This window comes from Macaca thibetana, chromosome 4 (genome assembly GCF_024542745.1).
Source record: "Macaca thibetana thibetana isolate TM-01 chromosome 4, ASM2454274v1, whole genome shotgun sequence".
Lineage (NCBI taxonomy): Eukaryota > Metazoa > Chordata > Mammalia > Primates > Cercopithecidae > Macaca > Macaca thibetana.
The window spans coordinates 76,878,288-76,903,782 of NC_065581.1; the positions used below are offsets into that span (position 1 = coordinate 76,878,288).

At 39.7% G+C, this 25,495-nt stretch overlaps 2 protein-coding genes across 15 annotated transcripts in view; one reads left to right on the forward strand and one right to left on the reverse strand.

The window, feature by feature from the left end:
* Positions 1 to 25,495, reverse strand: part of HMGN3 (high mobility group nucleosomal binding domain 3) — a 1,231,743-nt gene that overhangs the window by 457,966 nt on the left and 748,282 nt on the right. The window lies entirely within an intron of this gene.
* SH3BGRL2 (SH3 domain binding glutamate rich protein like 2) overlaps positions 1 to 25,495 on the forward strand; it is a 71,761-nt gene that overhangs the window by 25,565 nt on the left and 20,701 nt on the right. The window contains exon 2 of the mRNA XM_050789668.1: positions 19,215 to 19,400. Coding sequence (XP_050645625.1) covers positions 19,215 to 19,400 — 186 coding nt within the window. The remainder of the gene's footprint in view (positions 1 to 19,214; positions 19,401 to 25,495) is intronic.

Here is a 25,495-nt window from a genome sequence, read left to right on the forward strand (position 1 = left end):
ACACCGATGGTGAACCCCCTAACTTGATATGCTTTTGTTGTTCCATCTTGGTCATGATTTTGTTGGGTTTGTTAAGCCAAAGTTGAGCTGAATTAGACCCACCGAATAAATTTATGCTTCATCTTGGTTGTTCTTCTTGGCTGTATTATTGTTTTACTCTCCCTACAAGCTTCAAGAGGTCAAGGAGAAATGTTTTGATAGATGTTTCTTTGTCTTCCTCTTAGAGAACTTGATGCACACCTGGTCAAAGGACGAAAGAGCAGGCGGGATTGGAAGTGTCATGTACCTGCTTGAGGGGGGTGGTGTTAAGATTTGATCCCTTTTACTTTTATTCCTCTCCAGTGCAGATATCTGATTCTATTATGGCTTGCCTCGAGGATCTATCTGAGAACACTGTTTCAGTTCTTCCTTGTCTTACATGGTTTACATCCTAGCAGGAAGGTACACTTTAAGTAACCTATTACTTAATTCATTAAAACTGTAATTAATCTTACAAGGGAGGAATTATTGACACAGTGAAAATGTTTACAAGCCAAGATCTTACCTAACCTGGGTGTTTTTTTTTTTGGCGGGGGGGTCGGGGATGTGGTCTCACTTTGCCACCCAGTCTAGAATGCAGTAGTATAATACCTGGGTGCTTTTGTCAGGGAAGATTTACTTGGGAGGGTGACCTTAAAGCTGAGGGCATAAGAGGGAGCATATGAGTCAGCTAGGTGAAGCTGGAAAGAGGTTTCATGGGCTGCTGACTACCTCATGGGAAGTTTTGATTTAGGAAGGATGGTACAATTGAGCAGATGAAGGGAGACTGCATAGGGTTAGTGTAGAGCAGTGGCCCCTTAAGCTTGATCCATGCATTACTTGGGAACTTGTTATATTTGTAAATTCATTTTTTTAAAAATAGTACTATTGAGAAATGATTAGCATACCATTTAAACTATTTAAACTATACAATTATGTGGCTTTCAGGATATTTGCAGAATTATCAGCTATTACCACAATTTAAGAACATTTTTATTACCCCATAAAGAAATCTCACACCCCTTTAGCCATGGGTCCCCAAGCCCCCCACCTTTCTCACTCCAGCCCTAGGCTACTACTAATCTGCTTTCTGTCTACAGGGTCACCTATTCTAGACATCGCATACAAATGGAATCATATGATATGTGATCCTTTATGACTGACTTCTTTCTCTTAGCATGATCTCAAAGTTCATCCATGTTGTACATGTATCAGTACTTCATTTTTATGACTGGATAATGTTCCATTGTTTAAAGGTATGAAATGCAGATTCTTGAGCCCCATTCCAATCTTCCTGAATCTGAAACTCTGGGGGCTATTCATCCTTCCATAATGTGTGCTTTAACAAGCCCTCCAGGTGACCCAGATTCACCCAAAGGTAGAGAGCCATCCGCAGAGGGAGTGGGAGAGGGCAAGGAGTTGGAGAGTTGGGCACTTCTTATCACTGCCTGGGCCTGGTTATAGACTTTTTCCTTCATCTTAAGGATACCGAGAAGTTACTGAAAGGTTTTTAAAGCAGAGGCGTGAAACCATCTAATTATGTTTTTTAAAGAAATTCATTTTAGCTTTTCAGTGTATAGTGGTTTAGGGGAAATCTAGCTAGAAGAAAATGTAGGAAGCTCTAGAGGAGACATGAGGGTTTGGGATGGGCCAGTGGCAGTGAAAATGGAGAAATGTGGATGGGTTCAGGAAAAAATTTGAAAGCAGGGAGGTCATGACTTGGTGGTTAATTGCATCATCAAGGTGAGTCAATGATGATGTCCAGGTTTCTAGATTAAGCTAGAATGGATGGTGGTGCTATCACTAAGATCTTCTAAATTTCCTAGTTTTCTGATACGTAAGTAATTCTTAGTCACCCATTCTTCCTTCTAGAATCCACTCTTCCAGGAAATTCCTAGAGGAAACAATGGATAGCATTTGAATATATACATGTGAAAAATACTGTTGGGAAGATGTATCACAACACATCAAGGACCATAAGTACAGTTGGCCCTTCTGTATTTGCAGGTTCCACATCCTTGGATTCAACCAGCCATGGATGAAAAATATTCAGAAAAAAAAAGAACAGTTCAACAATAAAAAAAATACACATTTAAAAAACAATACAGTGTAACCACTATTTACATAGCATTCACATTGTATAAGGTATTATAAATAACCTAGAGGTGATTTAAAGTAGAAGGGAGGATGTGTGTAGGCTATATGCAAATACTACACCATTTTATATCAAGGACTTGAGCATCCTTGGATTTTTGTATGGGGGTGGGGGAAAGCTGAAACTAATTCCCTTCAGATACTGAGGGACAACTGTAACATAAATACGAATGTGTGTGTACACACACTGAACCTGCAGTAACTATATATTAAAATAAAGAATATACATGAGAAGGTGGGAAATAAAGGTGTCACCAAATTGTTTAGACTTAGGGGTGTGTGTACAAGGCTTTTGAAGCCTGATGAATTTGCATACTTTAGAAAAAAGGGATGGAGTGTTTTGATGAAAGGAGCGAGAGGTTTGAGGTTGTAGTCAATTCTGAAAGGAATGCACAGCAAGATTAGATTCCACGGTTCTGAAGATGAGATAAACATGGAAATGGCTGATGAGAGTAGGACCAGGAGACTGTGGAACTTTTTCTTTTTTTTTAATCAAGAGCCAAGGAGCAATATAAAATTCTGAAAAGGCAGTGATAAGCACTTGAGAAGAACACGCTTGTCTGCTTTTAGATGGGAGAGAGTAGGACAATAAAGGAATTCTTGGAGGTATTGGCATCAGTGGGATAGGAAAGGGACTGAAGCAATGGGGGAAATAGGCAAGATAAAAGGAATAGTAGAATTTCCAGTATTTGGTAGCTGAAGGGAGACAGTGAAGAAGAAAGAAAAGGGAGATGACTTTGTGGTTACTAGGAAACCAGAAGAGGACATGGCTCTTGTAGCTGGTGGTGGAGGAGTTGTAGGGAGAGATGGCTGTGGAAGACACTGATTTTAGTTTTTTAACATGAACAGGTAATTACATGGAATTAAAACTGAAACATAGTTTTGAGAAATGAAGTTATTAAATTTGAGGGACTTGCTAATTTTTTAAAATTTTCTTTTCTTTTTTTTCTTTTTTTTTTTTTTTGAGGTAGAGTTTCGCTCTTGTTGCCCAGACTGGAGTAGGATGGCACGATCTCCACTCACTGCAGCCTCCACCTCCCGGGTTCAAGCCATTCTCCTGCCTCAGCCTGCTGAGTAGCTGGGATTACAGGCACCCGCCACCGTGCCTGGCTAATTAATTTTTTAAATTTTAATTCAGTTCTAGTATTATCCTACTTAGTGATTTTAAAATTATACAAATAGTTAAAAGCAAACTTTGTTTCATTAATATATGATCTGGAATGTGAAGGAAATTGAGTAACCTATTCTGAAAATACAGTTGCCAGTTGGAAAATATGTACAGATAATAATTTGTTAGTGGTGGATTAGATTTGATTCAAGTTAATAGGAAGAAGCATCCAGCTACGGGCAGGGCAGTAGTAAACTCTCTTTGATCTGTTCTAAAATATTCCTTTATACTCAAGAACAGTAGACTGTAAATTCTGACACCTGCCCAAGTTTCAGTTAAGGAACTAAATGAAATGATTGGATTTATTTAATTAAATTGTATTTATTTCTTTATTTTTTATTATACTTTAAGTTCTAGGGTACATGTACGCAATGTGCAGGTTTGTTACATAGGTATACATGTGCAATGTTGGTTTGCTGCACCACCAACTCATCATTTACATTACATATTCCTCCTAATGCTATTCCTCCCCCAGTGCCCCCACCCCCCGACAGGCCCCGGTGTGTGATGTTCCCCTTCCTGTGTCCAAGTGTTCTCATTGTTCAATTCCCACCTATGAGTGAGAATGTACGGTGTTTGGTTTTCTGTCCTTGTGATAGTTTGCTGAGAATGATGGTTTCCAGCTTCATCCATGTCCCTGCAAAGGACATGAACTCATCCTTGTTTTGGCTGCATAGTATTCCATGGTGTATATGTGCCACATATTCTTAATCCAGTCTATCATTGATGGACATTTGGGTTGGTTCCAAGTCTTTGCTATTGTGAATAGTGCTGCAATAAACATATGCGTGCATATGTCTTTATAGTAGCATGATTTATACTCTTTTGGGTATATACCCAGTAATGAGATCACTGGGTCAAATGGTATTTCTAGTTCTAGATTCTTGAGGAGTCGCCACACTGTCTTCCACAATGGTTGAACTAATTTACACTGCCACCAACAGTGTAAAAGCATTCCTATTTCTCCACATCCTCTCCAGCATCTGTTGTTTCCTGACTTTTTAATGATTGCCATTCTAACTGGTGTGAGATGGTGTCTCATTGTGGTTTTGATTTGCATTTCTCTGATGACCGGTGATGATGAGCATTTTTTCACATGTCTGTTGGCTGCATAAATGTCTTCTTTTGAGAAGTGTCTATTCATATCCTTTGCTTACTTTTTGATGGGGTTTTTTTTCTTGTAAATTTGTTTGAGTTCTTTGTAGATTCTGGATATTAGCCCTTTGTCAGATGAATAGATTGCAAAACTTTTCTCCCATTCTGTAAGTTGCCTGTTCACTCTGATGGTAGTTTCTTTTGCTGTGCAGAAGCTCTTTAGTTTAATGAGATCCCATTTGTCAATTTTGGCTTTTGTTGCCATTGCTTTTGGTGTTTTAGTCATGAAGTCCTTGCCTATACCTATGTCCTGAATGGTATTGCCTAGGTTTTCTTCTAGAGTTTCTATGGTTTTAGATCTAACATTTAAATCTTTAATCCATCTTGAATTAATTTTTGTATAAGGTGTAAGGAAGGGGTCCAGTTTCAGCTTTCTGCATATGGTTAGCCAGTTGTCCCAGCACCATTTATTAAATAGGGAATCCTTTCCCCATTTCTTGTTTTTGTCAAGTTTGTCAAAGATCAGATGGTTGTAGCTGTGTGCTGTTATTTCTGAGGCCTCTGTTGTGTTTCATTGGTCTATATATCTGTTTTGGTACCAGTACCATGCTGTTTTGGTTACTGTAGCTTTGTAGTGTACTTTGAAATCAGGTAGCGTGATTCCTCCGGATTCATTCTTTTTGCTTAGGATTGTCTTGGCTCTGTGGGCTCTTTTTTGGTTCCATATGAACTTTAAAGTGTTTTTTTCCATTCTGTGAAGAAAGTCCTTGGTAGCTTGATGGGAATGGCATTGAATCTATAAATTACCTCAGTCAGTATGGCCATTTTCACGATATTGATTCTTCCTATCCATGAGCATGGAATGTTTTTCCATTTGTTTGTGTCCTCTCTTATTTCCTTGATCAGTGGTTTGTAGTTCTCCTTGAAGAGGTCCTTCACATCCCTTGTAAGTTGGATTCCTAGGTATTTTATTATCATAGTAGCAGTTGTGAATGGGAGTTCACTCATGATTTGGATCTCTGTCTGTTATTGGTGTATAGGAATGCTTGTGATTTTTGCACATTGATTTTGTGTCCTGAGACTTTGCTGAAGTTGCTTATCTTAAGGAGATTTTGGGCTGAGACGATGGGGTTTTCTAAATTTACAATCATGTCATCTGCAAACAGGGATAATTTGAGTTCCTCTTTTCCTAAGTGAATGCCCTTTATTTCTTTCTCTTGCTTGATTGCCCTGGCCAGAACTTCCAACACTATGTTGAATAGGAGTGGTGAAAGAGGGCACCCTTGTTTTGTGCCAGCTTTCAAAGGGAATGCTTCCAGTTTTTGCCCATTCAGTATGATATTGGCTGTGGGTTTGTCATAAATAGCTCTTACTATTTTGAGATACGTTCCATTAATACCTAGTTTATTGAGAGTTTTTAGCATGAAGGGCTGTTGAATTTTGTAGAAGACCTTTTCTGCATCTATTGAGATAATCATGTGGTTTTTGTCATTGGTTCTGTTTATGTGATGGATTACGTTTATTGACTTGCATATGTGGAACCAGCCTTTGATCCCAGGGATGAAGGCGACTTGATCGTGGTGGATAAGCTTTTTAATGTGCTGCTGGATTTGGTTTTCTAGTATGTTATTGAGGATTTTTGCATCGATGTTCATCAGGGATATTGGTCTAAAATTCTCTTATTTTGTTGTGTCTCTTCCAGGCTTTGGTATCAGGATGATGCTGGCCTCATAAAATGAGTTAGGGAGTATTCCCTCTTTTTCTATTGATTGGAATGATTTCAGAAGGAATGGTACCAGCTCCTCTTTGTACCTCTGGTAGAATTCAGCTAATCAGTCTGGTCCTGGACTTTTTTTGGTTGGTAGGCTATTAATTCCTCAGTTCAGAACCTGTAATTGGTCTGTTCAGAGATTCAGCTTCTTCCTGGTTTAGTCTTGGGAGGGCATATGTGTCCAGGAATTTATCCATTTCTTCTAGATTTTCTAGTTTATTTTGCGTAGAAGTGTTTATAGTATTCTCTGATGGTGGTTTGTATTTCTGTGGGATCAGTAGTGACATCCCCTTTATCATTTTTTATTGAGTCTATTTGATTCTTCTCTCTTTTCTTGTTTGTTACTCTTGCTAGCGGTCTATCAATTTTGTTGATCATTTCAAAAATCCAGCTCCTGGATTCGTTGATTTTTTGAAGGGTTTTTTATGTCTCTATCTCCTTCAGTTCTTCTCTGATCTTAGTTATTTCTTGCCTTCTGCTAACTTTTGAATGTGTTTGCTCTTGCTTCTCTAGTTCTTTTAATTGTGATGTTAGGGTGTCTATTTTAGATCTTTCCTGTTTTCTCCTATGGGCATTTAGTACTATAAATTTCCCTCTAGAAACTGCTTTAAATGTGTCCCAGAGAGTCTGGTATATTGTATCTTTGTTCTCGTCGGTTTCAAAGAACATCTTTATTTCTGCCTTCATTTTGTTATTTACCCAGTAGTCATTCGGGAGCAGGTTCTTCAGTTTCCATGTCTTTGTGTGGTTTTGAATGAGTTTCTTAATCCTGAGTTCTAATTGGATTGCACTGTGGTCTGAGAGACTGTTTGTTGTGATTTCAATTCTTTTATATTGGCTGAGGAGTGCTTTACTTCTAATTATGTGGTCAGTTTTAGAATAAGTGCGATGTGGTGCTCAGAAGAATGTATATTCTGTTGATTTGAGGTGGAGAGTTCTGTAGATGTCTATTAGTCCACTTGGTGCAGAGCTGAGTTGAAGTCTTGGATATCCTTGTTAACCTTCTGTCTCATTGATCTGTCTAATATTGACAGTGGGTTGTTAAAGTCTCCCATTATTATTGTGTGGAAGTCTAAGTCTCTTTGTAGGTCTTTAAGGACTTGCTTTATGAATCTGGGTACTCCTGTATTGGGTGTATATATATTTAGGATAGTTAGCTCTTCTTGTTGAATTGATGCCTTTACCATTATGTAATGGCCTTCTTTGTCTCTTTTGATCTTTGTTGGTTTAAAGTCTGTTTTATCAGAGACTAGGGTTGCAACCCAGCTTGTTTTTGTTTTCAATTTGCTTGGTAGATCTTCCTCCATCCCTTTATTTTGAGCCTATGTGTGTCTCTGCACGTGAGATGGGTCTCTTGAATATAGCACACTGATGGGTCTTGACTCTATCCAATTTGGCAGTCTGTGTCTTTTAATTGGGGCATTTAGCCCATTTACATTTAAGGTTAATATTGTTTTGTGTGAATTTGATCCTGTCGTTATGATGTTAGCTGGTTATTTTGCCCGTTAATTGTTGCACTTTCTTCATAGCATGGATGGTCTTTACAATTTGGTATGTTTTTGTAGTGGCTGGTACTGGTTGTGCCTTTCCATGTTTAGTGCTTCCTTTAGGAGCTCTTATAAGGCAGACCTGGTGGTGACAAAATCTCTCAGCATTTGCTTGTCTGTAAAGGATTTAATTTCTCCGTCGCTTATGAAGCTTAGTTTGGCTGGATAGGAAATTCTGAGTTGAAAATTATTTTCTTTAAGAATGTTGAGTATTGGCCCCCACTCTTATCTGACTTGTAAGGTTTCTGCCAAGAGATTCGCTATTAGTCTGATGGGCTTTCCTTTGCTGGTAACCCAGCTTTTCTCTCTGGCTGCCCTTAACATTTTTTCCTTCATTTCAACTTTGGTGAATCTGACAATTATGTGTCTTGGGGTTGTTCTTCTCGAGTAGTATCTTTGTGGTGTTCTCTGTATTTCCTGAATTTGAATGTTGGCCTGCCTTGCTAGGTTGGGGAAGTTCTCCTGGATAGTATCCTGAAGAGTGTTTTCCAACTTGGTTCAATTCTCCCCATCACTTTCAGGCACACCAATCAAATGTAGATTTGGTCTTTTCACATAGTCTCATATTTCTTGGAGGCTTTGTTCTTTTCTTTTTACTCTTTTTTCTCTATACTTGTTTTCTCACTTTATTTCATTAATTTGATCTTCAATCACTGATACCCTTTCTTCCACTTGATCAGATTGTCTATTGAAGCTTGTGCATGCATCACAAAGTTCTTTTGCCATGGTTTTCAGCTCCATCAGATCATTTAACGTCTTCTCTACACTGTTTATTCTAGTTAGCTACTTGTATAATCTTTTTTCAAGGTTTTTAGCTTCCTTGTGATGGGTTGTAACATCCTCCTTTAGCTCGGAGAAGTTTGTTATTACCGACCTTCTAAAGCCTATTTCTGTCTACTCATCAAAGTCATTCTGTGTCCAGCTTTGTTCCGTTGCTGGTGAGGGACTACAATCCTTTGGAGAGGTGCTCTGGTTTTTAGAATTTTCAGCTTTTCTGTTCCAGCTTCTCCCCATCTTTGTGGTTTTATCTAACTTTGGTCTTTGATGTTGGTGACCTACAGATGGTATTTTTTTGTGGACCCCCTTTTTGTTGTTGTTGTTGCTACTCCTTTCTGTTTGTTGGTTTTCCTTTTAACAGTCAGGTCCCTCAACTGCAGGTCTGTTGGAGTTTGCTGGAGGTCCACTCCAGACCTGCTGGCCTGGGTATCACCAATGGAGGCTGCAGAATAGCAAATATTGCAGAACAGCAAATATCACTCCCTGATCCTTCCTCTGGAAGCTTCGTCCCAGAGGGGCACCCACCCATATGAGGTGTCTGTCAGTCCCTACTGGGAGGTGTCTCCCAGTTAGGCTACACAAGGATCAGGGACCCACTTGACGAGGTAGTCTGTCCGTTCTCAGAGCTCAAACACCATGCTTGGAGAACCACTGCTCTCTTCAGAGCTGTCAGACAGGGACGCTTAAGTCTGCAGAAGTTTCTGCTGCCTTTTGTTCAGCTATGCCCCACCCACAGAGGTAGAGTCTGTAGAGGCTGTAGGCCTTGCTGAGCTGTGTTGGGCTCTGCCCAGTTTGAGCTTCCCGCTGCTTTGTTTACCTACTCAAGCCTCAGCAATGGTGGCCGCCCCTCCCCCTGCCAGGCTGCTGCTGCCACCTTGCAGGTCGATCCCCCTGCCAGACTGCTGCGCTAGCAATGAGCAAGACATGGGGCCCACCACACAGGAGAGAATCTCCTAGTCTGCCAGTTGTTAAGACCGTAGGAAGAGTGCAGTATTTGTGTGGGAGTGCCCTGTTTTTCCAGGCAGAGTCTGTCATGGCTTCCCTTGAGTAGGAAAGGGAAATCCCCCGACCCCTTGTGCTTACCGAGTGAGGTGAAGCCCCACTCTGCTTCGGCTCGCCCTCTATGGGCTGCACCCACTGTCCAACCAGTCCGCATGAGATGAATCAGGTACCTCAGTTGGAAATGCAGAAATCACCCATCTTCTGCGTCGAACACACTGGGAGCTGCAGACCGGAGCTGTTCCTATTCACCCACCTTGGAACGGACTTGTGATTGGATTTAATGTTTAGCTCTTTTAGCATGCCAGGCACTGCACTAAGAACTTTATGAACATTATGACATTTAAATTTCATAGCAGTCCTCTATGCTGAATTATCTGTATTTTACAGATGAGGAAACCAAGGCTTGGTAGAATAAGTAACTTGACCAAGGTGACACAGACCCACCCCTTTTTGACTGTTCAGGAGTAGAACATTAATAAAGCCAATTGGCCCCATTGAAGATCAGGCTGCTGCCTTTGGCATCACTGTCACCATGTTCAGTCCAGCAGAGCTACATGTTCACAGACCAACCAGAGTCCCACACAGACCTCAGTGTTCTGCTTGCAGCAGCCAGACCTACTTCCCATTCATCAGTCATATAAAGGTTTTTGTTAACAGTTTGGTAGTTGAAATCATGTTATGTTCCGTGATATCAATTAGCTATTCCAGGAAACCAATGGAAAGATGTTACATTAAAATAACTCGCTGAAATATTTCATTTGAAAGACTTTAGGAGACAAGATTTAGAAAAATCTGTGTAAAGTCCCTGTGTTTTAGTACTGCTAGGTAGCCTACTACTAGTAACCATTTTTTATCATTTAAAAAGTCGCCCAGGCACAGTCGCTCACGCCTGTAATCCCAACACTTTGGGAGGCTGAGGAGGGCGGATCATGAGGTCAGGAGCTTGAGACCAGCCTGACCAACATGGTGAAACCTCATCTCTACTAAAAATACAAAAATTAGCAAGGCGTGGTGGCGGGTGCCTGTAGTCCCAACAACTCAGGAGGCTGAGGCAGGAAAATCGTTTGAACCCAGAAGGAGGAGTTTGCAGTGAGCTGAGATTGAGCCACTGCACTCCAGCCTGGGCAACAGAGTGAGACTCCATCTCGAAATAAATAAATAAATAAATAGTCAGCAAATTTGAAACACTTACATATTTTATTTTGAAACACTTACATCTTTAGAACACACCTAAATCTCCAATGTTAGAATATATGTTTTAATACATTAGCATAAGTACTCAATATAATTCATACATGCAATAAGATAACCATGGAGATTTTAGAAACAAAAAACATTCATAATACAACAGAAACATCCTTCCCCAAAACATTTGTTATTATGGCAACTATATAAAGTATACTTCTAAATGTTTACTCCCTGGAAGGTTCTATGAAAAATAAAAGTCTCAGTGTGATGAGATTATGGGTTTTTTAAAATTAAAAAATTTCAAATGGGAAAGATGATTTACCATATTATAAACATGTGAAAAAAGAAATCAATGCAAATTGATCAAGAAAACAGGACCAAAAATATTGACTGGTTAAAAGAAAACTAAAGTTAAAAGTATGAATTCAAGCTTAATAATATTTATTTGTTTAATACAAATATATGCCTATGTAGTAAGTGCCAGGGACTGTGCTAGTGATACATAGATGGAAAATCACAGCCTTTTCTATCGTTAAAATTATATTGTTTTATAACATGTACTGACAGTTTTTCAAAAATTGACCTTTATTTTGTAATCTGTTTTTCTGACAGTGATTCTATAAAACTCAAGCTTCAGTCTTTTGTAAGTCAGCCTCTTTATCCTTGGCTTGGTAATTTGGTATTTACTTTCTAGTAAGATAAACTGAAACAGAAACTGGAGACACTGTACTTTATGTATAATCTCTCATTTAGTTAAGCAGCATTAGAACATTGCCAGTTAGCAAATGGCATCTTGGGGGTTACTCTACACCCCTGCTCTACTCCCCAACAATGAGGCATACTGCTGAGGGTTTCAGTTAGGAATGTATTCATTTGCAAGTAACAGAGAACCTGTCTAACTTGAGCTTGAACAGAAGTGTTTCAGTCTCTCCTGGTAAGTCTGGAGGCTGAACTTATTCAAGGCCTGCCTTGATGGGATTCTCTTGGCTTTTTCTGATGCCTGTCACCTCAAGGTGGAAAGGCTGCTCCGCACCACTAGCCCTCACATCTGGATGCCACGCTGGAAGAATGAGGAAGGGCAGGGAAAAGAGGCTTTAGCATTGTAATCTGTCGGCTTCAGCAGGAAAGCCAAGCTCTGTCTAGAAGCTCCACCTAGCACACTTAGGTGCACACCTCACTGGCCAGATCTGGGTCATGTGGCTGCTTCAGCTATAAGTGTGACTGGGAAAACTGCAGCTTTAGTTTTTTAGGCTTCACAGGGGAGATCATGAATGGCTTTGGTGTTTAACTAGGCTAATGTCTGCCACAGTACTTTCTGCCATTTGCATCCTCTTTTATGACAGCATAATGCCTAGTAAAGCCAAGAATGGGGTTTTATTTAAAGAATTTGCCATGAAATTAGGTATATTTTTGGTGCCCTACTCAATCACTGGAAAGTTCCTGAGGTCTTTGACAAAGGAAAGAGACTCAGTCCTTTCCTCCCTTTTTAGTTGAAAGGAAGAATCATCTTAGGGCCTTCTACCTTCCTTAATCCAGTCCAGGCCCTCCTTTGTACACTTTGTCAAGCTATTTAAAAAAACCTCATCTTTTCCCTTCTATTTTCTCTCACTGTCTTTGACTTTTTTCCATTTGAGATACATAAGAGGTCCTAATCAGTCTTACGTCTACCCCAGGTCGGAATAAAGAAAGCCGTGTGTTTGAAGTGTGAAAGCAGGTGAAATAAAGAACCATTGTGTTGAATATCTAAGGCCTTTGAAAGCATTCAGAAGTTGCTATATTTTTGATGGAGGCCACTTCTAGGGCAAAGATAGAAAAGCTAGTATGTTTGAGTAAATGAAACAATTGAGCAGGTGCCCATTACTGCTTAGGCCTTTTCTTAATTTTCCAGTGAACCTATGGAAAAAAGATAGTTGAGTTCTGTTAAAAGAAAAGCTTTACGCAGATTATATTTAACAGGGTTTCGTTGAGCCAAGAATATTTTGAGAATTGGGCAGCCCCCGAACCAGCATAGGTTCAGAAGGACTCTGACGCTGCTTCATAGTCACAAAGAATTTATGTACAGAAAAAGGAAGTTAGGTACAAAAACGGGAATAATCTAATGGAAGTAAGATTGGTTACATCTTGGCGTTTGCCTTGTTTGGACACAGTTTGAACAGTTGCCTGCCTTAATTGGCTGAAATGCTGTGATTGGTCCAAGAGTAGGTTACAGTCTGTTTACGTATCTGGTTAGGTTACAATTCACTATGGATGGAGAAACCTTTAGGCTGAACTCAAAATATGTAAGGAGGTAGCTTTAGGCTAAGTTTTCTTTCTTTCCTTTTTTTTTTAAATTGAGACAGAGTCTTACTCTGTTGCCCAGGCTGGAGTGCAGTGGAGTGCAGTGATCTCAGCTCACTGTAACCTCTGTCTCCTGGGTTCCAGGGATTCTCCCGCCCCAGCCTCCTGAGTAGCTAGGATTACAGCTACTCAGCCACGACAGCCAGTTAATTTTTGTATTTTTAGTAGAGACGAGGTTTCACCATGTTGGCTAAGCTAGTCTCAAACTCCTGACCTCAGGTGATCTGTCCACCTGGGCCTCCCAAAGTACTGGGATTACAGGCATGAGCCACCACTCCTGGCCTTAGGCTAAACTTCATTTAGCAGTTTATTGCACAGGTTTGGAAACGGAAGTTAAGAGAGAAGCCAAGTAATATCTCCAAGGCTACCCGTCTGTCAGGGTCAAGATTAAAACCAGGACAGTCTGGCTCTAAAATACATACTTTCTGTCCCCCAGTTTTCCTCGTTGTCCTCTGTGGCTCATTTGTTTTCAGTTAAACTTGCTTTCCCATTAGCTTTCGTATTCAGTCTCAATGTTAAAAAACACTCCTATTCAAATCGATTATGTCTCTTTATTTCCTAGTGAGTCCCAAGGTCCCAGGGTGCAGCATTAGCTATGTATACCCTGGAATTCAAACATGACTAGACGTGTCCGGAAGCCTATGGAAGGAATCTGGCAGGGGCTGCTTAATTATATAAGTTAACTGGCATCTTCCTGGGAAAGAAGTAATCCTACAAGAAGAGAGTAGAGGCATACAAGTTTACTTAGCAGTCAGTGTCACAGAGTAGGGGGTTAAGGCTGAGTCACAAGCAAGGTAATTATTTAACCTGTTTTCTGATCCAATCCCTAGGGACTCTTGGGGCCAGGAGGTTGCCAGTGAAGGTTCCAAGTGTCTTCACTAAGATTTCCACAGGTCATCGGGTGTTCACGCAGAGTCAGGAGACTCCGCAGCTTACTGCCCAGGGCCCTGTGGGGGTGAGTCACCAGGGCTTGGGTGCAGGCATTGGGATCCTCAGGAGATTCATGGATCTGGAGTCAAAGGGTAAAGGCTTATACATTGAGTGGCCAAGAAGGCTGCTTCAAAGTACATTTGAGGGAGCAGTTTGCTTCAGAGTTCCTGAAGTTAGTGGGGGGACGTGCTTGAGGGTGATAGAGTACTAAGTTAGTAATGGGAAGTAGATTCAGGGAAATACCAACACATCTGCATAATTCTCAGTTGCCATATTTGCAAATGTATCAACAATGTAATAAAACCGTTTGAGCAATACAAAACACTTTTTGTTTCTTTATGCACTTGCAACTATTAAAATTAACTGACAGTAGAATTTATGTAAACATGCAACCACCTACTACTTTCTTTTTAAGTCATTGTCAAAGTTAGAAGCAAAGTTTTTTTCGCATTAGGGTCTAGAGACTCTTCTGAATTATTTCGGCTATGTACAGTTAGATGTAGCCTCCTAAGCACAATGCTTTTCAAAATTGTGCCGCTTTGGGATTGAGAAATACTGTCATTTGGTCCACATTCCCATTGGGCTAATTATAAGTTACATTTGTTCCTAAATTACATTACTCACTTAGTTTGAATAGTTTCTCTTGAACATCACCTGGAAATCTTTGATGTTCAGGACTGGAATAATTCTTGAATCATCCATTCAGTTAATATTTATTGAGGGCCTCCTGCACGCTGGTCCTTCTGCTTCCAGAATTGACGTTGTAGAGAGAGAGGTGAGAACAAAAACAAAGGGCATATAAATAAATAAAATTTTAATAAATTTAGGCAATAAAACTTCACCAAGGTGGTTCGAGAGGGCTCTTTGAAGAGATGATACATTTGGTGAGCCCTCAAGGGTAAAAAGAATCAGCCTTGTTGTTGGTTGGGAGGAAAGTTCCCCATCTCACAGGCCCTTCTACCTGTGAACATCTTGTGTAGTCATTAACAAATGTTTAATAAAACCGACAAAATCTCCTGGCCTTGGGGAATTTATATTCTTTTTTTTTTTTTTGAGACAGAGTTTCGCTCTTGTTGCCCAGGCCAGAGTGCAATGGTGCAATCTCCGCTTACTGCAACCAGGTTCAAGTGATTCTCCTGCCTCAGCCTCACAAGTAGCTGGGATTACAAGCATGCGGCACCACGCCTGGCTAATTTTTGTATTTTTAGTAGAGAGAGGGTTTCACCATGTTGGTCAGGCTGGTCTCAAACTCCTGACCTCAGGTGATTCACCTGCTTCAGCCTTCCAAAGTGCTGAGATTACAGGAGTGACCCACTGCACCCAGCCAGGGAATTTATATTCTAGTGGGGGAGATGGACAAACAAATACATAATCTATACAGTCTGTCAGATGCCGAATGCTGTGGTGAAAAATACAGCAGTGAAGGGGGAGTAGAGAGTTCTGGGGTAGCTGGTAAAATTGTAAAATCAGGTGGTCAAAGGAAGGCTCACTGAGAAAGGGAACTTTGACCCAGAAATGAAGATTTGTGATCTAGCTCAAAGGTTGGCAAGCCTTTTCTATAAAGGGCAGCTAGTCAATATTTTAGGCACTGGGGGACCACACAGTCTCTGTTGCAACTTCTCAACTCTGCCATCGTAGGGAGAAAGCAGACATAGACAATATGTGAGTGAATGGGTGTTGCTGTGTTCCCATAGAGCTTTGTTTATGGACACTGGTGTTTATATTTCATATAACTTTTCCATGTCATGGAATACTATTATTCTTTTGATTTTTCCCCCCAGCTGTTTAAAAATATAAAGACAATTTTTGGCTGCTGGCCATACAAAAACGGTCAGTGGGCTGGATTTGGGCCTTAGGCCATATTTTGCCTACTCCCAATCTAATGCAAGAGATTCTGTGTTCCCTTTAATTGCTTTGTATGGTGTATAGTAGTGTTTGAATGTTAAGGTGAAATGCACTCTTCATCCTTTTGGATAACCTGCCTGTTCTAGTTCCAACATGTTGGCTGTTGCTCTGTGGAGTAGATTAAGAAAATTCCTGTGTTTATCCAGTGATAAATATTCACTCACATATATTAAGTTTATGTCTTACAGCTTTTATTGCCAGGCTCTACTGTGCAGTAATAGCTTTTATTTTCAATCCTTCATCATAATACAGTATTTCTGAAGTCATTTTAAGTAGCAATTAAGAATTGCATTTGGGTGCAGGCTATAGAAAACTGGATGAAGAGTGGCTTAACTTATTAAAGGTTTATTTGTCTAATACAGAAAGGTATAGATAGGTTGTGCAGGAAGAGACTGGGGTGGCAGCTACAAAATGTCATTAAGGACCCAGGCTACTGTCTTTCTGCTTGGCCATCCTTAGCATATAGTATTTTCACATACTTACGGCGTTTGTTTTCACATTTGTGAAATGATTTCTGCACCTCCAGGCACCATATCTGCATTTCTGCAAGTAAGGAGACTAGAGAAGGGCAAAAGTCTGCTTTATGTTTTCTTTCATTTAAGTGAAGCCTTCCCAAGGACTGTCTGACTCACATCTCATTGGTCAGAACTGTATCATGTGATTCCCTCTAACACTAGAGGTGTTTGGGTAAACATGATTTTGTAGCCGAGCACATTGCTTTTCTAAGTAAAACCAGGCTTCTGTATTTAGAAAAAGAGGGAGATTGGTTACTGGGTAAATAACTACCATTGTTTTGCTTTTAAGGGTGTTTAAGTAAATTAAAAAAAAAAAAACCAGGTGAGTTGAAGGTACCTTCCACCCATGGATAAAATGATGTAAGATGAAGCCAGGCACAGTGGCTTATGCCTATAATCCCAGCACTTTGGGAGGCCGAGGCAGGCAGATCACCTCAGGTCGGGAGTTCAAGATCAACCTGACCAACATGGAGAAACCCCATCTCTACTGAAAATACAAAAATTAGCCATGTGTGGTGGCACATACTGAAGACTGAGGCAGGAGAATCACTTGAATCCGGGAGGAGGAGGTTGCGGTAAGCCGAGATTGTGCCTTTGCATTCCAGTCTGTGCAACAAGAGCGAAACTCTGTCTCAAAACAAAACAAAACAAACAAACAAAATGACATAGATGAAAGCAGTGACTGTTGGCCCACAATTTACTTCTCTTCTATTTGCTCAGGAAATTCCTTTTGATATTGATTGTAAGATGCATTTCATTTCAGAAGAGTTGAAGTGTGGGGAGAATAAAAAATTCATTGTGTGAAGGAAATGATTGTGTATGTTATGGTTATTTGGACTCTGGAATTAAGCCCAGCACATGAAGTGCCCTTGATGGCTTCCTGTTGCCTCATGGGAAGCCTCTCTGTTACCTGGGCCCCACCTAGTAGGCTGGCTGGTGTCTTCCTCTAAGTTCCTGCTTCCTGAACAGCCTGCCCCCGCCACCCTAGGTTGAGTGCTCCCAGTTCCAGGTTATGTTCACCTCTGCAGACCTGACAAACAGGCTGTGGTAGTATGACACATCTTCCTTCCTGATGCTAATGTCACAAACATCCACTTGAAAACTTCCTTCTCTGGGTTAAGTTTCTCCTACCTTGTTATTTGGGTGATTTGCTATAGTACTAGCTAATTTTCTAAGGTTTTAACTGTTTTGTTTTTTTCATTTCTTCTTTTTAAGCAATCTGCCCTTTCTTATAAGTGAATTATGGAAGCCAGTGACTCAACAAAATGCTTTGAGTTCTGCTTCATGTCACACTGGGAAAACGTGATTTGTATAAAACAGGGCATCTCCGTGGTATGTACTGCCATCCTCCAAGCTGTTCTGTGGAAGCTAGGGTGCCACCTCTCTCTCATTGCAATACATTTCTTCTGTTTACTCTTTTGAATATTAACACATTTATTATAATATTCAAAACATTTTAAAGTAAAACTCTTGCTCCCACTTTGTGTCCTTACCCAATTCCTGCTCCCCCAGCCCTTGGTTAACCGCTTCTGTTAGTTTCTTATATGACCTTCAGGAATTTTTTAAAACAATATAAAAACAAGCAAATATGACTGTGTTCTTATTTTTCTCCATTTTTTTTTAAAAGTGACCTTAGTCTACATATAGTTCGGCTCCTTGTTTTTCTTTTTAACCTACTAATATGTCTTGGAGAGCTTTTCATAACAGCGTTAACAGTACATACAGAGCTTCTCTTTTTTTTCTTTATAAGCTGCATAGTGTTAAGGTGATCTCTTTAAAGCACAAACCTGGACATGCCTCCTGGTCATCAGATTAAAAAAATAGAGCATATATATATTGGTTTGGCACTATCTGCCATTTCAGGTGTCTTCTGGGGGTCTTGGAATGTGTCCCCCATGGATAAGGAGAGACTACTGTGTTTTCATTCCATTTCAATTAGTTAATAGGTACTCTTAAGAAGGTAGGCAACACTTTGAAAACTGCAGATGGATTTGCAGCTCCTCAAGAGCACATCTGACCCCTAGTGACTAAAGAAGGAAAAGTGAAAGATCAGAGGAATGAAAAGGGTTAAGAAACAGAGTTCAAAGTAAGATGATATTCGTTGTTTACTCTCACGTTAGAAGTGAAGAACATTTTTCTCCTGTGAATTGATGAAAGGATGCTTTCATGGTAGTGGCTACAGCTGTGGAATTTCTGAAGAAGGCTGCTGAGGAGAATAAAAATGTTGCTGCTGTCATGAATCAATGAAATGTCGACATCTCAGATGGGCTATACATGGTTTTCAGATGGTTTTGGGCAAAGGGAGCTTTTATGACTATAAATGTCAACTTCTTGCAAGGGTGCGGGTGGGGTTGGGGATGGGATGGGGAGTGGTTATGGCCCACTGAGAACTAAGTCACTCTCTCATCTCGTAGTCCATTCTTTCCAAGCCACCTGGATTGTGCTCTGGAGTTCTGGGCAGTCTAGGTTGAAGAAATGACTGTGTTAGTGACCAGGTGCGGTGGCTCATACCTGCAATCCCAGCACTTTGGGAGGCTGAGGTGGGTAGATTACTGGAGCCTAGGAGTTTGAGACCAGCTTGGGCAACATAGAAACTCCATCTCAAAACAGAACGACATCATCAAAGAAACAACTGTGTTGGGACTGGCTTAGTCCTCCACTGGGTATCTAGTGAGTGGACAGTGTGTGACACCTACATAAATCACCTCTTTTTATGTATCAGTGACATAAATCTAGTTCAGTTTGGAAGTATATACCTACTGTTTCAGATAAGGATTTCTACTTATTTGTTTGTCTTCTCTCTTTAGATAAAGAAGAAGCAGCAAGATGTGGTTAGATTTCTGGAAGCCAACAAGATAGAGTTTGAGGAGGTGGATATCACAATGTCAGAAGAACAGAGGCAGTGGATGTACAAAAACGTCCCCCCGGAAAAGAAACCCACTCAGGGCAACCCCCTGCCCCCTCAGATATTTAATGGCGACCGATACTGTGGAGTAAGTGGCTAGACTGTTATCATGCTGTTTCTTTTTATTATTCAAAACACATGTCACTTAGAGTTCAGGTGGGTTTTTCCAGTGAAGACTGTGACTTCACCCAATGCCCATTCAGGTCCACAAGTCTAACAGAGGGTGAAGTTGAGAAGGGATGTGAGTCCGAGGTTGTGGACTGTGTATGTATGTGCAAGGGCTGTGTGGTATGTGAATGTGAGTGCACATGTGTCTGTCGGTCTGAGCTCTGTCTTTGCTTTGGGAACAGCAGTAGGAAGGGAAGCTCTGTGTGTGTGTGTGTTTGTATGCATGTATGTATGTGTGTATTCTGTTCTAAATTTTGAAGCATTAAAAATAATCATTTTATTATTAAATTATTAATCAAATTATTTTTTGATTAATACATTTTAGGGGGCAGAGTAGTAGAGGGGAATAATTATCTTTGAATATCCCTTTATGGTATAAATAACTGCTAATAGCTGATTGTAAACCAGAGTTCCATTTCTTATGATAATGAGCCAGAGGGATGATTAAGAATATCAGTGCACCTCATATATGAACATATATTGAGTGCTTTCCTGCTGCATGTAGCATAGGAGAAGATGAAGAAGTCACTTTCATCTATTTATCTACCTACTTTCTTACTCCTTAGGTTAAGAAAAATAGTTGAGAAACTTCTGTCTAAAGAGTAAGTTAGGATTTGCCTTTTTCCATATCTCTGAGTATCTAAGTCAGTGTTTATTTTTGGACCTGTACTATAGTTATTTAAGGACGGTCTAAAGAAGAAGGAGCCACAGAGCTGAGGTGCTTGAGATGAAATAAATACTAGGCTGTAATTGGCATGGAGGAAAGGAATAACAGAGAGCCTTTGGTGGCTTCAAGGAAAACAATCCCTTCCCCCACGTGCATAATGGAGAATGAGGAGTTGCAACATAAAGCCGTGTGTAGATTATACAGAGAATTCTTACCTGTAGCATCCTGAGGAGAATCCTGAACATGGCGTTAGACATAACTGAGTTCTAGTTCTGCCTTACGTCGTCTGGGACAGCTTTGGAAAGTTACTTATCTTTTTAAAAGCCCAAGTTTTCTTATCTTTAAGCAAGGGATAGTATCTGTCTTACTTTGTGATAGTTTCGAAAGCATTTCTTAAGCATATTATTATATAAAAATGAAGGCTGTTATTTTATGGGATTTCTAATATCATTATTTTATATTTTATTGAGAGAAGTGTGTGGTAACCAAGGGTGTATTTTATTCATGATTAGCAAGGATATAAAATGTACTCTTGTGCCTGCAGACCTAAATGATGTAATAGCTGAAAATGTTTGCAAAGTATACAGTTCAAAATAAAATAAAGCTGTAAGTCAAATAGTGCTAGAAGGCTTAAAACAAAAATCTAGCAGTTTTCAGTCCTTCAGACTTCGAGGCGATAAAAATGCTTTTCTAGTCTTAGGGTTTAATGGTAGTTTCTGGGTACAGAATTCTAGGTTGGAAAGGATTTTGATGATATTGATTCAGTGTCCCCTAGTTTTCAGTGCTACAATTGAGATGTCTAATGCTGTTTTCCTTGATTGTTTATATGTTTTTGTCAGTTTTTTCTATGAAAAATTTTAATCTCTTATTCATATATGTATTCACCACATCTTTTGGTGAATTACTATGGTATGAGCTATTTTTCATTCATTGTGCTGAGTGCTTGGTATGCCTTTTAAGAAATTCTGTGATTGCTGATTACATGTGTTCTTATATTATTTTTTCTGAAAATTGTCTCCCTACTTTTTTCCTTGTTCCCTTTCTCTTGAGTGCCTATTAATTTGGATATTGGATTTCTTACATTGATTTTCTAATACTTTAATCTTTTTTTTCTAATGTCCACCTATTTGATTTTTGATCTTTCTGAGAAAGTACAAAATCCTTTCAATGAATTTTTGTCCTTTTCTCCCCATTTCTTGCTCTGTGATTCTTTTTAATAATGTTGTATTTCTATTAAATAAATACAAGATCTTAACTAAAGATATTAAATATGATTTATTTGAAGTTTTCTTCTGTTACTGTGTTGTTCCTGTTTTCACTGATTTTTTTTTTCCACTTTGTTTTGGTTATTTTTCTCAGGTGGGGTGGGCTTTCCTTAGATGTATGTCGATCCTTGTCTTTTGTTCATGTAAGAGGTGAGACTAGCAAGCTCACTAGAAGCTGCGTATGTGTCTTATATGAATGCAGGCTTGTTTCCCTGTGGGATGCCTCAGTAGCCTGTTAGCATTCTCATTGCAAATATTGATAGTAGTATCTTTTCTCAGTAGGTCCTTTCTCAGATGATGGTTTAATTTTTCCAGAGAATGGCCTTTGAGTCTCCTACTTTGGGAATCTCTACCTGGCTACTGGAGTTCTGGACCTGTAGGGTGAGGGAAATGGAAGGTCTCACTCTCTAGCATGCAGATTTTCACTTCCTATCCCTGTTTTCAGTCTCTCTTCAGTGCCCATGTGTATACGTTTTTTTGCTTCCCTCAAGCCATGTTTATTATTAATGTATTTATATCTTCTAGCTCCTTCAAGGAGCGTGAGGCATCCTGGGATCTAACTGCTGCTTATACAGACTTTCAAACAATTTTTCTGTTTTCTGCTTTTGCCCACTCACCGTACCTTCACAATAGATGATGCCTCCAGTTCCTGACCTTTTCTGGAGCCCTACAGCTCGCTTCTTGTTGATAGTACTTCTGCAGACATTGAGTTTTGACCATTCTCTTTTTTCTAAGATCTCTCACCATTTCTCTTCCCACTTACTGCTTATTTTGTGGTTCAGGCCTTTAGATCGAATCTCCTGGCTCTATTTTGAAAATCTTTGTTGTTTTGTTGACTTACGGAGAAAAAGGAAGTAGAGACATCTTTGTTCTATCATCATAAAAGCAGATAGTGCTGTTTGAATAGAGGAATATATTGAATGAATAAAATAATATAATGTAAAATACAGTTAATCTTACTCACCTTATTTTTATCTTTTTATGACTTCTAGCTCTCTGTGTATCTTTGCCCTTTGGAGTCTGTGGAAATTTTTTCAAGTAGACTCTCTGGGAGCTGGTTAGAGGTTTATATTGTATATTGATTAGACTGTGCCAGGTAAATGGCATCTTCTCTGCTTGAACGGTGTTAGTCCCGTGGTGGTGGTCACGACAGTTGTTGGCGTACGCACCGTCATCATAGTCTGTTCTGGTGAGAGTTTTGAGACAGTGTCGGCTCTTATCAAGGTTAGGTAAATTTGACTTTGACACAAGCATTAGAGGGCAACTAACCACAGGCCTTGTTCATCTCACCTGCTTCTGTACACCTTGCTTTACCTAGTGATAGTTTCTGACTGGTCTCATCTGGTTGGTTAACCTGTGGAAACCTACTACATTGCGAATGACATGATCTAGAAAGCTTGTACATTCTTATTCTGTTTCCTGGAATTAGAAATTTATTACTTTATTTTAACCTGGATGAGCTAGGCATGTGAGACATAGAGTAAACAGCTGCTAAGCTACTTGGTAACCAGTGTGGACAATTGCCCTCTCTTTCATTTAGCAGTTGAATATCTTGCCTTTTGGTAAGAGTTCCCCACTGAATGGAATCTCCCTGGCATGACCAATCAGTTTTTTCTACCGCAGAATTTGAACATTGAGGGGATGATGTAGAAATACAGGGTCAGTTGGAGGTTGTTTGTGGCAGTGAGTGTCCGGGGGGATGGGGCCAACCATAGCTGTGGCTGGTGTCCTTATGGAGCTGATCTGGGGTGTGACATGAGTGTATTCTTGGCTACCCAGACAGGGAAATTCCTTCTGTTTTCTGAACTGGTCCTCTAGTTTTGACATAGAGTCTTGCCAACTCCCTGTAATACCTCCATAATTCCTTTCCCTCAAAGTTGCTAGTGTCTTTCTCAGTTATTTGCATCAAGAACCCAAACTGGCACAACTTATTCCTGTTGATTCCATGGAGTGGAATCAATTCTTACTGTGAGCAGGATTCTTCCTTCTCTGAGAATGTGGGTGACGAGATTCTAAAGGTAAAGGATTCAACACTTTGGCTTTTATGATGAATTGTAGTGTCTGATTTGGATTTTAGAAAGCTCTGGGCCTCATGTCCAAGGTTTTAACCCTTTGTTCTCTCTCTGTGGAACTGGCATTTGTGCAATTCATCAGAAATGAAAACTTACCCACTTACACTAAAGGAAAGTACCTACTCCCCTTTCATTTCTTTTCTCTCTCTATTCAGCAAACAGGTGATTTGGATTTCTTTATATATTTTTATGAATTTAAAAATTTTCTTTTTTTTTTTTTGAGACGGAGTCTTGCTCTGCCCCAGGCTGGAGTGCAGTGGCGCAATCTCGGCTCACTGCAACCTCCACCTCCTGGGTTCACGCCATTCTCCTGCCTCAGCCTCCCAAGTAGCTGGGACTATAGGCGCTCGCCACTACGCCTGGCTAATTTTTTGTATTCTTTAGTAGAGATGGGGTTTCACTGTGTTAGCCAGGATGGTCTCCATCTCCTGACCTCATAATCCGCCCGCCTCGGCCTCCTAAAGTGCTGGGATTACAGGCGTGAGCCACCGCGCCCAGCCTAAAAATTTTCTTTATTGTGATAAAAACATATAACACCTACTATCTTAAGCACTTTTAAGTGTACAGTTCAGTAGTATTAAATATATTTACATTGTTGTGAAGCAGATCCCTAGAACTTTTTCATCTTGCAGATCTGAAACTCTATATCCATTAAACAACTCCCCTTTGCCCCCTTCCTCAGCTCCTGGTAACCACTATTGCACTTTCTCTCTATAAAGTATCTACTTTAGATAGTTCAACTAAGTGGAATCACACACTACTTGTCTTTTTGCAACTGGCTTCTTTCACTTGGCATAATATCTTCGAGGTTCATCCATGTTCTAGCATGTGACAAGATTTCCTTCCTTATCAAGACAGCATAGTATTCCATTGTATGTATTTGCCACATTTTGTTTATTTATTCATCCATTGATGGACATTTGGATTACATTCACCTCTTGGCTATTGTGAATAGTGCTGCTATGAACATGGGAGTGCAGATATCTCTTTGAAACCCTGTTTTCAGTTCTTTTAATTTTTAAAATTATTTTATATTTCTTTTATTTTAGATACAGGGAGTACATGTACAGGTGTGTTACATGGGTATATTTCACTAAGATAGTGAGCATAGTACCCAATAGGTAGTTTTTTGACCCATATCCACTTCCCTTCCCACTCTAGTAGTTTGCAGTGTCAATTGTTCGCATTTTATGTCCGTGGGTCCTCGATGTTCAGCTCCCATATGTATGTGAGAACATGCAGTATTTGGTTTTCTGTTGGCCATTCTCACTGATGTGAGATGGTATCTCATTGTGATTTTGATTTGCATTTCTCTAATGATTAGTGATGATGAACATTTTTTCGTGTTTTTTTGGCTGCTTTTATGTATTCTTTTGAGAAGTGTCTGTTCATGTCCTTTTAATGGGATTATTTGTTTTTTGCTTGTTGATTTAAGTTCCTTATAAATTCTGGATATTAGACCTTTGTCAGAAGCATAGTTTGTGAATATTTTCTCCCATTTGTAGGCTGTTTACTCTATTGATAGTTTCTTTTAAATATATATCTAGAAGTGAGATTGCTAGATTGTATGGTAGTTCTATTTTTAATTTTTGGAGGAATAGCCAAATTATTTTCTATAGCAATTGTACCATTTTGCCTACCAAGATTACCTACCAACATTGCAGAGAGGTTCTAACTTCTACACATCCTCACCAACACTTGTTATTTTTTGTTATTTTTTAGATGGTATCTACTCTAATGAGCGTGAGGTGATAACTCATTGTGGTTTTGATTTGCATATCTCCGATGATTAGCGATGTTGAGCATCTTTTGAATGTATTTGTTAGCCATTTGTATATTATCTTTGAAAAAGTATCTGTTCAGGTTCTTTGCTCATTTTAAAATTAGGTTATTTGATTTTTTTGTTTTTGAGCTGTTGGTGTCCTTTATATATTTGGATATTAATCCCTTATCTGATTGGCAAATATTTTCCCCCACTCCATAAGTTGCCTTTTCACTCTGTTGATTGTGT